The sequence below is a fragment of the Chiloscyllium plagiosum genome, chromosome 35, assembly GCF_004010195.1.
Source record: "Chiloscyllium plagiosum isolate BGI_BamShark_2017 chromosome 35, ASM401019v2, whole genome shotgun sequence".
Lineage (NCBI taxonomy): Eukaryota > Metazoa > Chordata > Chondrichthyes > Orectolobiformes > Hemiscylliidae > Chiloscyllium > Chiloscyllium plagiosum.
The window spans coordinates 30,474,404-30,493,128 of record NC_057744.1 but is presented as its reverse complement, the minus strand read 5'-3'; the positions used below and the strand labels follow the sequence as shown (position 1 = coordinate 30,493,128).

General features: G+C 41.8%; 1 protein-coding gene across 2 annotated transcripts in view; it reads left to right on the top strand.

Moving 5' to 3' along the window:
• Positions 1-18,725, top strand: part of pde9ab (phosphodiesterase 9ab) — a 76,495-nt gene that overhangs the window by 40,260 nt on the left and 17,510 nt on the right. For both annotated transcript variants that reach the window (XM_043676388.1, XM_043676390.1), the window contains exons 9-14: positions 2,763-2,837; positions 5,347-5,433; positions 12,130-12,234; positions 14,963-15,045; positions 16,453-16,609; positions 18,173-18,286. In XM_043676388.1, the coding sequence (XP_043532323.1) occupies positions 2,763-2,837; positions 5,347-5,433; positions 12,130-12,234; positions 14,963-15,045; positions 16,453-16,609; positions 18,173-18,286 (621 nt within the window). The remainder of the gene's footprint in view (positions 1-2,762; positions 2,838-5,346; positions 5,434-12,129; positions 12,235-14,962; positions 15,046-16,452; positions 16,610-18,172; positions 18,287-18,725) is intronic.

Sequence of the window (18,725 nt, the reverse complement as noted above, 5' to 3'; positions counted from 1 at the left end):
ACATACACCACCCTCTGTGTGAAAACATTGCCCCTTGAGCCCCTTTTAAATTTTTCCCCTCTCACCTTAACCCTCTAGTTTTGAACACCCCTACCTTGGGGAAAAGACCTTTGTCTATTTATCCTATCCATGCTCCTCATGATTTTATAAACCTCTATAAGGACCCTCTCAGCCTCTGACAGTCCAGGGAATAGGCTCCAGCCTATTCAGCCTCTCCCTGTAACTCAAACCCTCCAACATCCTTATAAATCTTTTCTGAATCCTTTCAAGTTTAACAACATCTTCTGATAAGAAGAAGACCAGAATTGCATGCAATATTCCAAAACGGGCTTAACCAATGTCCTGTACAGCTGCAACAGGACCTCCCAACCCCTATACGCCATGCTCGGATCAGTAGAAGTAAGTGTATCAAATATCTTCCTCGCTATCCTGTCTACCTGGGACTCCACTTTCAAGGAGCTATAAACCTGCACTCCAAGGTCTCTTTGTTTGGCAACACTCCCCAGGAGTTTATACAGTTAATGATAAGTCCTGACCTGATTTACCTTACCAAACTTTAACATCTCACATTTATTTAAATTAAATGTTATCTGTGACTCCTTGGCCCATCTGATCAATGTCCAGTTGTATTCTGAGATAACCGTTACTATCCACTCACCCTGCTGGAAGGCAAGAAAAGTGGCTTCTTTCGCAAGAGTGTCCAGCCAGCTGGCTTTAGGGTAGGGGACTCTGTTGCTCCAATCTATGGTCATGGGTGGGGTCAAGGTATGGGGCTGAAATCTCCCCTGGCCCTTACCTCTGTCCGGGGAGAAAGTGAGGTCTGCAGATGCTGGAGATCAAAGTTGAAACTTTATTGCTGGAACAGCACAGCAGGTCAGGCAGCATCCAGGGAACAGGAGATTCGACGTTTTGGGCACAGGCGGGCCTGTGCCCGAAACGTCGAATCTCCTGTTCCCTGGATGCTGCCTGACCTGCTGTGCTGTTCCAGCAATAAAGTTTCAACCTTACCTCTGTCCCTCTGGCTTAATGCAGGTAATCGAGAGAGAGAGAGGGCGCCTCCAGCTGGAGATATCTTCTCAGCAGCTGAAAAAAATGAAAAGCACATTGCCTCAACTAATGGCCAGCATTATAGAGGGTAAGCCCCTCCAAAAAGCAGCCGGCTCTAGGCAGGTCGATGGAGGCTGAATGATGGTGTGGTCCGTCTCTGATAATTGGCCTTTTTATTTATTTATATTATGACAATTTACTTTTTTGTCTTGAATAGTTGGTCACTGGCTGCAGGCAGAATCTGGCCTCCAGATATGTCATGCCAGTCAATCGGGCAAAATTCCATGCCCGCCCACCTCCCTCCCTGCTCCCAGATTGGGATGAAAATGCTCCTTTGGGAGTTCCACTATGAAAGCTGAAAAACAATGCTGATGCGCCATCTTGTGGAAGCTGGACTGCATAGCATGTCACGCAGAAAAGAAGCTTTTTACCTGAAGTGGTAGATTTTACAAATTAGCTGTAACCTAATCAAATTTAACACTCTCCATCCCACACACCATATTCTACGTTCATCCAAAACTCAGATGCCTGTACAAATTAACTTGCACTAAATCACATTCATCATTAACTCTGCTTTCCGATCGACATTGACTTCTGTTGATGTGTCAATTTTAAAACACTTGTCCTCTATTTCAAATCCTTCCAAGATATTATCTATCTCTATCTCTGTAACCTCTTCCTGAACTATGACCCCATCCCCTGAGTACACAATTTACTTTTACATAGTAGCTGTAACCTAATAAACTGTTCGAGCGGCATGGTAGCTCAGTGGTTTGCACTGCTGCCTCACAGCACTAGGGTCCCAGGTTCGATCCCTCCCTCCAACTGTCTGTGTGGAGTCTGCATATTCTCCCTGCGTCTGTGTGGGCTTCCTCTGATAATCCAAAGATACGCAGGCCAGGTGAATTGCCCATAGTGCCGGAGCCCTAGTCAGGGGTAAATATAGCATCTGGGTCGGTTACTCTGGGCTGAAGAGCTTGTTTCCATAGTGTAGGGAATCTAATCTAAACTCTTAGGGGCAATAGGGTAGCACTGCAGCCTCGCAGCACCAGGATTCCAGGTTCAATTCCAGCCTCAGGTGACTGTCTGTGTGGAGTTTGTACATTCTCCCCGTGTCTGCCTGGGTTTCCTCCCACAGTCCAAAGATGTGCAGGTCAGGTGAATTGGCCATGCTAAATTTCCCATAGTGTTAAGTGCATTAGTCAGAGTGAAATGGGTCTGGGTGGATTACTCTTTGGGGGGTCGGTGTGGACTGGTTGGGCTGAAGAGCCTGTTTTCACACTGTAGGGAATCTAATATTTGGCACTGAGCTAGATACCGAGATATTGGGCTAAACAAAAGAATTTTAGGGATTGTGTTAAAGAAGGAGAGAGAGAGAGAGATAAAAGCATGTCAACTTCTTGGGTAAAGATTTCCAGAGCCAAGACACAAGATGGTTGAAGATCTGATAGTGAGAAGAGAGTGAGAGAATGTGCACGAGGCTAGAATCCGGTTTGCTTTTCTTAATGGAGATAGTGATTGCCTTTAAGCTGTACAACTGTGACCAGATGAACTGCAGAAGCCATTCTATTTCCCTGCTGGGTGTTCCCTTCACCACAATGAGCCAATCTGTCACCTATAGGACTTGCTTCATATCTTGTGTCGGAAATTGATTACTGACTTTATTCTATTCTTATTGCTTTTCCAAATGAGAAATATATTCACTGTTTTGACAGTACACACTATCCCAGGAGACGATCGAAGCACTGAAAAAGCCAACCTTTGATGTCTGGCACTGGGAGTACAATGAGGTACTGTGAACTACTGCTCAGCAATGTAGTGAATACAGATCAATGAGTTAAAATGAAAAAAAACCCAGTAACCGTCAACTTGCAGCAGAGAGTCTGTTATTGCTAAAGAGAGGAGCGATGGAATGGGTTAACAGCTTCAGGCAACCACGTCCAGGAGACCTTCCATTTGTTATTTGTGTTTAGGTCATGAAATAATAAATGTGATGGCTTCTGTTGTGTCAAACTGGTCGTTTTTATATTTGAGCAACTCAGCAATAGTGGAATAGTCACAAGATACTCCTGAATAATGAAAGCATCATTCAGACCTTCTTAATATATCCATTCAGAACAATCCTAAAATCCCATATAGCCCAAAAGATAAAGGAGCTGAATTCCTCCTTATAGTTCCCAAATTGCATTGTTTTATGAATAATTCCAGAGTCTGCAATGCCACCACATTGCCTGGAGTCCACTCCCAGTGCATGCTCACTGTGGGAAGAAACTCTTGACTTTTACTTGATTCTCCCACTGTTCTTTAAAGTAACCCCTTTGAATGTATTTAGCACCTTATTGACTCTCACATGACCATTTCACAAAAATATCCCTTTAACGCTGAAAAGTTGAAGTCTCTCCAACCTCTCCTTCAAATGTAAATCTTGCATAAGCAGTCACTGCAATGCTGCCTGTATGATTCAGTTAAGATAAAAGGATAGCCCTGAGCTGAGAGATCAGTTGGGTCAGGTCACCACCTCTGGTAGGACAATTTCCTGCAAGTATCATCATTTGACCTCCTGCCTATAATTCCACAATTCTGTCATTGGCCATCCAGTGTGCCAATGGTTAGATTGCAATGCCCATCACCCAATTAAGAAACAATTACCTTTCCTTGACCTGATTGCCCCTTTGATTGTTCTTAAGATTGCTCAAGGCAGGGCCCTGGAGATTACTTTTTATATCCCAGAGGATTGGCTAACCTACCGATGATGGAATAAAAGCCAAGAGCTGCAGAACACAAAGTGCTGGAGAAATTCAGCAGGTCTGGCAGTGTCTGTGAGGGAGAAACAGAGTGAACATTTCCAATCCAACATGACCCTTCTCCAGAACTCAATGAAATGATAGAAGCTATTTTCTGCACAACTTTGACACCGCACAGTCTGAGGCAGCCAGGAGAAATCCAAGGATACATCAAGTATCCCGACATGACCTGCACAAAACGACCATGTCAGAACATAAAGGGAATCCTTGGAAGCATAACTGACCAGTAGATAGTGGTCACCCTGTTATAGGAACGATATTATTAAGCTGGAGAGGGTTCAGAAGAGATTTACTAGAATATTGCCTGGTAAGGTGGGTTTGAGTTATCGAGAAAGGCTGGGACTATTTTTCACTGTAGTGTAGAAGGTTGAGAGGTAAAATCACGAGGAGCTAATGGTAAGTAACTTTTCCCTGGGATTGGGGATTTCAAGAATAAGATGAGAATATTTTTATGGTGAGAGGAGAAAGACTTATAAAAAGACATGACGGGCAATTTCTTTTTACACAGATTCACATGTGGAATGAACATCCAGAGGAAGTGAAGGATGTAGGCACAGTTACAGGTTTAAAGGGCACTTGGATAAGTAAATGATGAGGATAGGTTTGGCAGGATGTGGGCCTGGAGCAGGTAGATGGGACTAGTTTAGTTTGGGATTATGGTCGGCGTGAACTGGTTGGACTTAAGGGTCTGTTTCCGTGCTGTATGAGTGTATGTTCTTGTGGTTCTGTTCGCCGAGTTGGGAATTTGTGTTGCAAACGTTTCGTCCCCTGTCTAGGTGACATCCTCAGTGCTTGGGAGCCTCCTGTGAAGCACTTCTGTGTTGTTTCCTCCAGCATTTATAGTGATTTGAATCTGCCGCTTTCGGTTGTCAGTTCCAGCTGTCCGCTGCAGTGACCGGTATATTGGGTCCAGGTCGATGTGCTTATTGATTGAATCTGTGGATGAGTGCCATGCCTCTAGGAATTCCCTGGCTGTTCTCTGTTTGGCTTGTCCTAGAATAGTTGTGTTGTCCCAGTCAAACTCATGTTGCTTGTCATCTGCGTGTGTGGCTACTAAGGATAGCTGGTCGTGTCTTTTCGTGGCTAGTTGGTGTTCATGGATGCGGAATGTTAGCTGTCTTCCTATTTCTCCTATGTAGTGTTTTGTGCAGTCCTTGCATGGGAATTTGTACACATCACAGAAGCGCTTCACAGGAGGCTCCCAAGCACTGAGGATGTCACCTAGACAGGGGAAGAAACGTCTGCAACTCAAATTCCCAGCTCAGCGAACAGAACCACAACAACGAGCACCCGAGCTACAAATCTTCTCACAGACTTTGTATGTTCTTATGGTGGTTCAGCGCAAGACTGTTTATGTTTGATGCCTTTGTTTAGACTTCAGATTGGTGAATGTCTCCGCTGAAATATCAGACACTTAAAACAGATTTATTCAGCAACAAATATTTAGCACACAACGTATTCAAATGTGGAGTAACTGTTGTCTCCTCACTGACAGATGCTTAGCTGTCTGGAGTACATGTACCATGATCTGGGACTGGTGCAGGAGTTTAACATGAACCCCATCACACTGAAACGCTGGCTGGTAAGTTCACTGCTCTTGGGGCAAATATCACAACACAAAATGGAATGTTCACCAAAGACTTATAAAAGAACCGAAGTCTCCCCATGAGTTAAAAGTTGCATAGAAAATGCAGACGTTGCCCTGCTTTGATGAAAAGATGATAAACAGAGAATGTAGTTACAGTAACCGCTTGCACTGACAAGACTCTCAGACAGTTATAGCAGAGTTAATAGCAATTAGTAATGTGATCAAGATTAAAGGGTTGGAAAAAACATCCATGCCAATCTGTATGGCTCAAACTCCATCCATTACCTACCGTCCTGGCACAAGCTGCTGGGAGGTTTGCGGAAATCCATAATGTGCCTAGCAGGAAACTAGGCAATGCACTGGCCTTTTAATTCTGTAACTAACCCATGACTAATGTGCGGTGTTCTGTTAGTTATAAGGGGAACTTCATGAAATGAGATGAAATCTCAATGATGAGTTTGAGTTTCTGGAACAAATTGATCTGTATCGATTCAACTGAGAAGGAGGTTTATAACACACTTTGAGGAGATTACTATGTAACTGAAAGCCCAGCAGTATTACAAAGACAGCCAAAGGATGGAACAGTTTGCTTAATGTAGTTTAGAAATGTTGGACCAAATCTGCCCGTCAGTGTGAGTAGCCTTCTTTCTGATAATCAGACAAATAAAATTACCTGTTTAGGTTCCTCTTGCTGTTGGCTGGTTTCTCTAAGCATTCTGCGGCTGTTTTGCACTGCTACTCTTTTGGCTAGTGGGGTGTTAAGGGGACGTTTGTATTGAAGACATTTAGGTAGTACCTGTTTCCTTAGGCATTCATGCAGGAAGTACAGCTGTTCATTGGTGGCACTCTGTTGGATGGCATTCATTTCCCATTTTCGGGCCAGTTTTAGCGTATTGTGCCCATAGGTCTTTACGAGTTTTTGAGAAGATTTGTAGCTCAGGTTCAGGTTCTGGTTCTGGATGTAGGTTTGCTCACTGAGCTGGAAGGTTCTTTTCCAGACGTTTCGTCACCCTACTAGGTAACATCTTAATACCCCACCAGCCAAAAGAATAGCAGAGCAAAATGGCCGCAGAATGCTTAGAGAAATGAAATGATGCCCACAATAGACTCCATAAATACAACCGGGAAACTTTGCACCAAAAATCTTTACTCACTCATGCAACAGACCTTGAATGGGCAGACGCAGTAGAACAAGCCATCGATATTAGACAGCGATAAACACAGAAAATGAAAAAACTAGCCCTGCAGAAGAAACTAGACAAACTTACACAAAGTAACAACAATGACAACACAGAAACACGGATAAAAAACTTAACTGACCGACCCTAAACAGACACTGAAAAAGCCATCTTAGCAAAAGGATTAAATTACAACTGCCAGGATGCGGACAAGAAAGATTTCTTAGCAGCATTAGAAACAACACTAAAAGACAACCAACTCACAAAAGAAACCCAGCAAACCATCAGACAGGTAGTTGCACCAACATTAAGCAGAAAAAAAGGAAGGAAGCACACTCAATACACAAGAAAGGAAAGCACTGAAAAGACTTTTAAAAAAAACATTGTTATCCTACCTGCAGACAAAGGACGCTTGACAGTCATTCTAAATTGAAGAGACCACATTGAAAAAATGAATGCACTACTTACAGATACCAACACTTACCAACAAGTGGCGATAGACCCAACCCCACAATTAGAGAACCAAATCACAGCCTTACTCAAAAAAACTTCGGAAATCTGGAGAAATAAATAAAACCGACTTCCAAAAAATGAAACCAGACGAATCCAAGCCACCACTCTTCTACGGATTATCCAAAATTCACAAAACAGGATCCCCCCTCAGACCCATTGTCTCGCTACCTGGAACACCAACTTACAGATTTGCCAAGGAGCTACACCAAAGACTAAAGCACTTAATAGAAGATTCACGCCACTCCACCAAGAATTCCTGAAGACCATCTACGATACTAAGATAGAAAAGTATGAATAATGGTCTCCTTTGATGTAACAGCTTTATTTACATCAATCAACATTAACCTGGCGAAGGAAACACTGACTACATTAATAGAAGAGCCAAAGAGACATACACAAACACCACTAACTTCATCAGCAAGGACAGTATCATCAAGCTAGTGGACCTATGCCTTATCACACATTTCATCTTTAACAACAAAACCCACAGACAAACCGACGGAACACCCATGGGATCTCCGATATCAGGGTTCTTAGCAGAGGCAGTAATGCAGAGACTCGAACAAACAGCTCTGCCAACCATCCAACCAAGCTTTGGGTCAGCTATGTAGATGACACCTTTATCATCACTAAATGAAATAAATTAGAGGAAACCTTCAAGACCATCAATAATACCCCTCCTGGCATAAAATTCACTAAAGAGGAGGAAAACAACAACAAACTGCCATTCCTGGATGTCACAGTAGAGCAAACAGCCAATGGGGAACTTCAAACCAGCATCTACAGGAAAGCAACACATACAGACCAAATATTGAACGACAGAGGCAATCATCTCGACATCCACAAACAAAGCTGCATTAGAACATTATTTCAATGAGCCAACACACTCTGCAGCACAGAGGAACTACACAGAGCAGAGGAAAATTACCTATACTGGGTATTATGCCCGAAACGTCGATTCTCCTTCTCCTTGGATGCTGCCTGACCTGCTGCGCTTTTCCAGCAACACATTTTTCAGCTCTCATCTCCAGCATCTGCAGTCCTCACTTTCTTCTAGTTGATTCAAAATGAATTCGTCAATTTCTCAGCAACAAGTCCAAACGAGCAGACAAAACATGCCCAGAAACCCTAGCCACTCTCCCCTTTTCTTTTGAGATTAGATTCCCTACAGTGTGGAAACAGGCCCTTTGGCCCAACCAGTCCACACTGACCCTCCGAAGAGTAACCTGCCCAGACCCATTTCTCTCTGATTATTTCAAAGACATCTCAGAAATGACTGCCAGACTATTCAGATCTTTTGGCATCATGCTAGCCCACAAACCCTCCAACAACTAAAACAGCAGCTAATGAACTTGAAAGACCCTATACAGACAACAAGCAAAACTAATGTCATTTACAAAAAACCGTGCAAGGTCTGCAACAAACACCACATTGGACAAACAGGCAGAAAACTAGCCACCAGGATACATGAACACCAACTAGCCACAAAACAACATGACTCTCTCTCACTAGTATCCTTACATACAGATAAGGAAGGACACCACTTCGACTGGGACAACACATCCATCTTAGAACAACCAAACAGAGACACACAAGAGAATTCCGAGAAGCATGGCATTCCAACCGGAACTCTATCAACAAACACATCGAGTTAGACCCCATCTACCATCCCCTAAGGAAAAGAACAGCAAATGATATTACTACAGGAAATGACAATACCAACCCAAAGAAACCCAAACATATAAATAGAAAGCAGGAATCATGTACAGTGCTTCACCTGAGGCCCACTGGAGATGTTACCTAGTAGGGTGACAAAACGTCTGGAAATGAACCTTCCAATTCAGCGACAAACCTACATCCAAAATGATACAACTCAGTAAAGTCTATGAACTTCTTTGAAAGAAGTATCCAATTAGTCTCACCCCTCTTTACCATAGTCCCTGCAAATTTCCTTTTGCAAGTTTCTGTTGAGTCAGTTTCCAACATCTGTTCATCACATTCTTTTTCCTTCATGGGATGAGAGAATTAATGGCACACGGGCAGCACTCATTGTCTATTCCTTACTGCCCTTAGAAATATGTGGGGAACTTGAAGCTCTTGACTAAATGGGTTTTACCCCAACAATCAATAGTAGTAATTATTTAGCTCTTAATTTCAGAGTTGTTTTTTGAATGAATTCCATCATTCAAAATTCCAATTCCACCATCTACTTCCACAGTATTCGAACGTGGGTCCCCGGAGATTACCTGGGTCGCTGGACTAACAGTCTAGTGATATACCATTAGGCCATCACCTCCATATTGTTTGATTGCTTCATAACAGTCAATGGTAGATTAATGTCATTTAAATTCCACACTTAATCATCAAACTTTAAATTCTACCAGCTTCCAAGGTGATATTACCACCATATCACTGCCTTACTTAACTCACTGCATAGAAGGATTTAGAGCTATGAGTTGTACAGCACAGAAAAGGCCCTTTGGCCCATCATGTCTGCACCAGTGAAAAACAACCACCTAACTTTCTAATCACATTTACTAGCCCATAGCTTTGTATGCTTTGGCATCACAAGTGTACATCTAATACTTCTTAAATCTTATGAACGTTTGTGTGTCTCTACCACCCTTACAGGCAGTGAGTTTCAGATTCCCGTCACCCTGTGGGTGAAAAATATTTTCCTCAGATCACCTCTAATCCTTTTACCCCTTACCTTAAATCTATGGTCCCAGTCATGGATCCCTCCATCAATGGAAAACACTGCCTACCCCATATGCCCTTTATCATTTTGCACATCTCAGTCATACCCCCTTGCAGTGTCCTCTGCTCCAAGCAAAACAACCTCAGTCTGTCCAATCTCCATTTATAACTAGAACTTTCTAGCCCAAGCACCATCCTGGTAAATATCCTGCCACTCTCTCCTGTGCAAACACATCCCTCCTATAGTGTGGATTCTAGAACTGCACATTATATTCTAACTGTGGTCTAACCAACCTTTTGTGCACTTGCAGCATAATCAATCTTATTTTAAACTCTATGCATTGACAAATAAAGGCATGTCTACATAGGCCTTCTTAACCACTTTATCCAACTGTCCTGTTGCTTTAAGGCAGTGATTCACAATCATTTTTTGACTATGCCCCCCCCCCCCCACCCCCAGGAGCTCTTCTCAGGTTCCAGGGCCCACCTTTCAAACAGGGATACAACTCGAACAGACAGACAGAAAATCATTTATTATTGAACACCAAGAGAACTTGAACGTTCCAACATATTGGACAAAACTTAAAGTAGAACTGTATGAAATTAAACATCTAGCAGGCCAAATGCAATCCTTGAGCTTGGTGCTCAGGAGGGAAACGATTGACTCCAATGAAGGTTGTTGCTTGGGTATTTCAACTGTTCAGTTACCAGGGCTCCCCTTGGGGCTCCCCTTCTCACAGTTTTCAGTCTGTGGCCCCCTTCAAGTGTGCCAGGGCCCCTAAGGGGGCCATATACCTTCCCCACCACATTGAGAATGGCTGCTTTAAGGCACTGATGTACATGCACACCAAAGTCACTCTGATCCTCGGTGTTTCCCAGGGTCCTACTGTTCATCATGTACTCCCTCGCTTTGTTTGTTCTGCTCAAGTGCATCACCTCCTATTTATCTGGTTTGAATTCCATTTATCACTGATCAGCCTTTATTTATGCTTTTACAGTTTAAGGCTATCCCCTCATTATTTACCACCCCAACAATTTTTAAGTCATCTGCAAATTTACTGAAATTCAATTATATTCAATTTATATCATTTATCCACAACCATCACCGCCCTCTCCCAATTATAATAAACATATATGTGGAAAAGTCTGACAAGTATTTTAACAATCTCACTTTTAAAGAACAGCCCCCTTCAGATAAAGGATCTGCATTGACTCTGCATTTGGGATTTTGCAACAAATGATTGATTTGACTGCAGCATTTTTCCTTCAGGAATTAGATGGACTTACCAAGAATGGTCTGGCCTCTGAGTCAGTCACTTTGAGATCTTGGCCTAACATAGGACTTATAAGCTGCCATCTAGATAAACACTGAGTCAAGCTGATGAATAAAACAAATTGGCCCAATTTAACTTGTGTACTTCAAAATGAAGCTCCAGAATGCCAAGTACGTTCATTTCCAAGTATTACTGTTTGTATTTCCTGATGGGTTGTCAGAAGAGGTGTCCTTTGCTTTTGAGATGTTAAACTGTGTTTTTGCATGGAAGGCACAGTCTGGAATTTCCTGTTGATTTTCATGGAGATCCCAGCTGTTGTTAGCCAGTCAGTATATCCTTCCTTTCAAACCTGATGAAGAATTTGGCTCAGGGTTACACTGGGCCTTACATTTACTAGCAATCTGTCAAAGCAACTGACCTTTCTGGTCTTAAAGCTCAAACCACAGAGGCAGATCACCAACTTTGTGTTGACTGCTTGGTAATAGTCTGGGAGTATATTAATCATTCATGCTGGTCATCTACTTGCATAACTGAAGTAAATGACAGATGTTGACGATTATAAGAAAGTTTCCCTGTGTGATGGACAAAACATGAGAACCTATTCCACACAGATGTTCCTGACAGATCAGTCAGGTGACTTGTCCTTGTATTTCCAACTGAGCTTTTCTTTCCAGTGTTTGGTTGTTTGTGTCTGTGTCTCCTTTTGCGTAACATTTCTTCCAAAACGTCCTTTGTAGTATCGGTATATAGCTGCGTGTCCCTTTCTCTTTATTTTTGAGGCTTATTGGCAATAGTCTGCCTCTGTCTGTCCAGCACACCCCAGTTTCTTTGCCTATCTTTCACCTTGCCTGCCTCTCTCATATTCCCCTTTCTTAAAGTCCAGATTTAGACTTAGAGGGTGACAACTTGGAAAAGGAGCTAGGATAAGTGCCTGTGGAGCCAAATCTCCGGCTTTGGGATTGAGGAGAGGAGGAATACCTGGTATTCTCATTTGTAATCATTGGACCTCTTATATATTTTGTCTGCAGCTCAGCATTCAGGAGAACTACCGGAATAATCCCTTCCACAACTTCCGGCACTGTTTCTGTGTGACGCAGATGATGTATGGCATGATCCATCTGTGTGACCTACAGGTGAGTGGGGACTGGAGTTCTCAGTCAAATTCTGGATTAGTGGTGCTGGAAAAGCATAGCAGTTCAGGCAGCATCCGGGGATGCTGCCTGAACTGCTGTGCTTTTCCAGCACCACTAAACCAGAATCTGGTTTCCAGCATCCGCAGTTATTGTTTTTACCTAGTTCTCAGTCAAACACTATCATCACCACATCCCATCGCTACACTTCCTCTTTCTTAGTCACAAGTTCAGGATTGACGTCTATGTTTGGTGAGCACAGACCCCTTTGTACATATTTTCACTAGTTGTATTGGAGCATTTTAAACCTAACTCAGGAAACTGCCACCTTCATTCCCAATAGCAGGTTCAAATGATGTGGTGGACATGGTTGAGTATAAGACAAATGCAGGCTAAATTGATCAACTATAATGGGAAAACTTTTTTAGAAAATCTTTTCTTATTCAAAAAAAGGTAAGAAAGCAGAATTATATAGGTGCATAGTTCCTTGAAAGTGGGGTCAAAGTGTTTGGCATGCTTGCCTTTATTGGTCAGAACATTGAGTATAGGAGTTGGGATATCATGCTGCAGCTGTACAGGACATTGGTGAGGCCACTTTTGGAATACTGCATACAATTCTGATTGGCCTTCTATAGGGAAGATGTAATTTAAAGTTGAGAGGGTGCAGAAAAAATTTACAAGGGTGTTGCCGGGTCTGGCGGGTTTAACCCCATAAACCCTTCCTATTCATGTACCCATCCAGATGCATTTTAAACGTTGTAATTGTACTTGCTTCCATCACCTCATTCCATATACGCACTACCCTCTGCATGAAAAAGATCCCCCTTAGATCTCTTTTAAACCTTTCCCCTCACACCTTAAACCTATACCCTCTAGTTTTGGCCTCTCCTATCCTGGCTATTCATCTTATCCATGTCCCTCGTCATTGTCTGATGGGGAGAGTGCGGGTAAATGGAGTTGAAATGCCCATCAGCCATGAGTAAATGGCGGAGTGGACGAAATGGACCGAATGGCCTTACTTCTAGTCCTATGGTCTTATGGTCTCATTTCATAAACCTGAATAGGGTCACCCCTCAAGCCTCCGACGCTCCAGGGAAACCAGCCCCAGCCTATTCAGCATCTCCTGACAGCTCAAACCCTCCAACCCTGGCAACATCCTTGTAAATCTTTTCTGAACCCTTTCAATTTTAACAACAACCTTCCTACAGCAGGGAGACCAGAATTGAACACAATATTCTAAACGTGGCCTCACCAATGTCCTGTTCAACCTCAATATGACTTCCCAACTCCTATACTTACCGAGTCATAGAGCTGTACAGCATGGAAACTGACTCTTCACTCCAACTCATCAATGCTAACCAGATATCCTAAATTTATTTCCTCCCATTTGCCAGCACTTGGTCCATATCCCTGTAAACCTTTCCAATGTAAGCAAGGTCATAGCTGAACACAGAGCTATTCCTTATGAGGTGGTTTTCCAGGTGTAGCATGGGTGCTAAACATCAGCATATAGCTGTGTGTAATCTGGTGACTATTTCAAACTACCATGTCTTGTTGCTGTGTCTTTCTGGTCAGGGATCTGAGTTATTTGGTGCTCAGAACAAACCAGCAGTGGATGACATTTCTCTTAACTCATTTATTTTCATCATGTGTCAGAAACAAATCATGCAAGCAAGCATTTTGTGTGAGCTATGAGTATCCTTTAGCCTGTCTCCCTTGGCTAGCTTTATCTTCGCACATGGATCTTTCCCAATTTCAGAGAGATCTGAGACAGAAACACAATCACAAATACAGCATTTCAGGGGCTGTAAATACTGCATATGCCCAATGGTTCATGTATCCAATGTTACATGTTCTGAATGACTCATATGACCAACGATGCACATGTTCCTTATTAATCATGCTGTCTGTGTATTTGATCACACAAACAGTTTAAATCAACATTTCAGTTTATGGTCAATGCCCTTCATGTATCCAATGTTACATGTTCTGAATGACTCATATGACCAACAATGCACATGTTCCTTATTAATCATGCTGTCTGTGTATTTGATCACACAACAAGTTTAAATCAACATTTCAGTTTATGGTCAATGCCCTAAATAAGTTAAGAGAGAAGGAACATTCAGTCCCTGTATCTGGGCTGTAACTGAGCCTAGCTTCCTGTGGTGCAAGGGTATGCTGTGGCATAGCGTTAATGTCATTTGCCTTATAATCCAGTGTTCCTAATGTGCTGGCGATGTGCATTCAAATCCACCACAGCAGACAATGAAATTTGTCTAGATTTTCAAAAAAAATCTAACCTTGTGGTGACCATGTAACCACTGTCAATTTCCTGATGAAGGGCTTTTGCCTGAAACGTCGATTTCGCTGCTCCTTGGATGCTGCCTGAACTGCTGTGCTCTTCCAGCATCACTAATCCAGAATCTGGTTTCCAGCATCTGCAGTCATTGTTTTTACCTCGTTAACTTTAGTAAAGGCCCATTCATGTCCTTTAGGGAAGGAAATCTACCATCCTTACCTGGTCTGGTCTGCATGTGACTCCATACTCATAGCAATGTGGCAGACTCTTAACTATCTTCTTAAATGGCCAAGTAAGCACTTGTTCAAGGTCAGTAAGTGATCGGCAACAAATGCTGAGCTGGTTAGACATGTACAAATTTCATGATCTTCTAAATGTTCTGTACCAGCTGTCAATTACATCATCCTTGGTTTCATTACATGCAAACAGGAGAGACTGAGTCTGACAGATTTGGTGATCTTAATGACTGGAGCGATATGCCATGATCTTGATCACCCTGGATATAACAATGCGTGAGTATGATTGTGAAATGAGAATTGTTAACTATTATGTGCCACGTGGATGGGACTGTATTGTCTAGACTTTACTTGATAACCTATACAATCTGAATAATGTGTTATGCAAACTGCTTTTGTACTGAAAAATGTTACACGTTAAGCTAATAGAATGTTGTGTTCTGTTGTGAGGGGAATTGAATGTCAAACTGTAAGGATATGACTTTGAAGTAAGATTGAAGCCAGGTGATGATGCTCTCAAACAGTGAACAGATTACCCAACCCACGCAAAGACCAAATTATTCCTCTGGGTCTTCATGTTGTAGCTCTTGATTTCAAAGCTGAAGATGTTCTCTGAGGCAAGATTTGGAGGTGTCGGTGTTGGACTGGGATGTACAAAGTTAAAAATCACATAACACCAGGTTTAATTGGAAGCACTAGCTTTCAGAGCGCTGCTCTTTTATCAGGTGGTTATAGTCCTGTTGGACTATAACCTGGTGTTATGTGATTTTTTAACTCTGAGGCAAGGACATTCTTCATCAAAGACAGAGGAGAATGAGATACCAGATGAGTGAGTAGGTATCTACTACCAAACCAAAGCCGAGAGTGTAAGCTAGGAATCCAAATACAAATATTTGGAAGAGGAGGAACACTCCAACAGTAATTGTGTGGTACTTTTGAGTGACAGCAACCAGCAGCATGACAATAAATGCAACTGCAAACACCTCCAGGTGGATCTGTCATCACCAGATCAAGACAAGTTGCTACTAACAGAATTCAGTTCTGAAGAAGACTCATATCAGACTTAAAATGTTAAGTCTATTTCTCTCTCCACAGATACTGCCAGACCTGCTGAGTGTCTCCAGCATTCTGTGTGGGATCCTGGTTTACTTAGTTCTCAACTTGGATCACCCTGCAATCACAACTAACAATGCCATAAAATCAAACCCATTTATCTCATTGTTTGTGCTATAATGTCACCTGTTACAAATGTTTTTGTATTCATATATTAACAATATTTTTCTTTAATTTTTACATACTGCTATTTCCCCCATTGTCATCTTCATTGCTAATGTTGTCTTGCTCTTGTTAATTTCATTGTCCTCATTGTCATTTGCCTGATTTTGCCCAACTTGCTACTCTGCAGCTTTAAATTTTCACCTCCGATCTACGTGGGAGCTACATGAATTGTGCTCTATATTACACAGAAGCATCATATGATTGGAATACAATGCTATATACAGGAATCTAGATTGAAATTATTCCCTGATCACAAATATTATGTGGTGTTTTAAATCAAAAGTACTGATGCATTTTAAAAGGTAGCTCAGAAACTAAAGATGTTTGTTGAGGTGATATTAAGATGTTTCCTACAAACAAATGGTGAATCCATAATAAGGAGTCTGTTTTACAAATGTTGTTCAGGTATCAGATCAATGCCCGCACTGAGCTTGCTGTCCGCTACAATGACATTTCCCCACTGGAGAACCATCACTGTGCTGTCGCCTTCCAGATCCTCTCGCAGCCCGAATGCAACATATTCGCTAATGTGGACCCAGAGGTCTTCAAACAGATCAGGCAGGTCAGTAATCATTGCGTTTAGAGACATACTGGAAAAATTACAACAGCCCCATCAGCATCTGAACGCAAGAGATGAATTCACTTGCAAGCCCTTCTAACCAATTGCACATTTCCATTAGTTTTCTTTGCATAATCTTCCCCAATTTCATTCAATACCTTTCCTCACATCTGGAATTCACTTTCTGACCTTTTCGTTATTTAATTGCTGAATGGTTACTTTAATTCATTCTTATCTTTTACGTGAAGTTAGTGTACTCCATGTTCTTGATACCTGTTTTGTTTATGATATTGTATTAATTAACACACATACTCTAGTTCAATGGGATATTCCACTGTTCAAAACCAAGTACGGTTTCATTTAGCTTGTATTTAGTTACAATTTTCGATCAGGCTAATTTACTATGCCCTGGGTCTTGGCCTTTTAAAATAGCAATTTAACTTTAAAAAGAAATCAGATACATAATATATTAGCTAAATATTGTTTTGTCTGAAATGCTGTGACATGCAGTATATTGACCTGATTAATACATGATGCTATTGTGTTCCAGAGTGTGTGATGCTAAACAATGTAATGTTTAATTCTAGGTCAGACTAGAATGGCATGATAAGTTATCCTACTCTAGGTAATGCTGACTGACACAAAATGCTAACCCGTTCAAACAACATTGTTTGGTGCAATGTGATATCCTGATCTGGATCGATGGACTGAAACATACCTTGCTTCCATGCCTCAGACCAATTTGAATGAAAAAAGATGAGCCTTATATTAACTTTGATAAGTTTAGGATGTCTCCAAGCAGCTTATTGCCAAACATTTACTTTCAAAGTGTAATCACTATTGCTTTATAAACAGGGTGTGCCAATTAATTTGTCCACAAGTTACACTAGGATGAATGAATTTTTAAATAAGGAATGAACGTCAGCCAGTTTCTGAAAAACTCTCTGTTCTTCCCTAAACAAGCAAACTTTATTTCAATGTAAACATCGAGATCTCACCTCAATTTAACATTTTGTGCAAAAGACAGCAGCATATCAGCATAGCACTCTTTCAGCATTTCACCCGGTTCGAATTAGGACATTCTCACTCTGAGCCCAGTGTTCCAAGTAGGATGTGCAAAACTCAACTTGATCTAAGGTGCAGTTTGATTTGCACACTTGTGGAAAACCAACCTGAGCTAGGCTCCTAGAGCTGCTGATAGAGTCAGACCATTTGGAGTGAATTGAAAAAGTATATCTGTACACATGGAAACTGTGGAAATATGGAACTCATTCCCACAAAGCTGTGTCAATTGGAGTTGTCAGGATTGAGATCGATTTTGGTAGGAAGGTACTGAGGGATACAGTGGAGAGGTGTGAAGATTGAGTTGAGGCATAGATTAAATATGATCTAATTCAAGGTATAAGCGGCTTGAAGGGTGGAATGCTAGATCTATATTCCAATGTTCATACTCATTCTTTCACTGTGACACACCTACTGCAACCTAAAAATTTCATGGTGACTGTCGAACAAGACTAATCTCTTGTTTTCTAATGCTCTCTGCTTATTCTCCTACCTTTCCTAAAGGGTATTATTACACTTATCTTAGCGACAGACATGGCTCGACATGGAGAGATATTGGACTCATTCAAACCAAAGGTTGCTACCTTTGACTTCTTGAACGAAGAACACAAGATAAGTGTAAGTAAAACAAACACAATCTTCAGATTAACAAATGGCCATTTCAACGTTCAAACTAAGAGGTACAAACGTCTGCAGATCCCTTTGCATAGCACAAATGTCAGTGTGCCAGGTGTGTGGTAGATTGCATGAAGAAATTGCTGGCACTGGAAATATACTGATGACAAATTTCTGTTGGAGTCTGTTTGGAGAGGACCTTCCTCCCTTTCTGATGTTGGAATTTCTGAGATTGGGGCTGGAGGAAGGAATTTCCATCCAGGATTTCCGTCAGCCTTACCGTCACTCAGGTGTAAGCAGCAGACATAAGTCACAATTGGATCCAGGTAAATATGTTAGTGATATCTGGGTATTTGTTATGACAGGAAAATCTGAGCGTACTAATTTTAAACATTCTGTGCCTCTGCTGCTGGCTAGGCCTAAGCAGAGATTAGAATGTTCA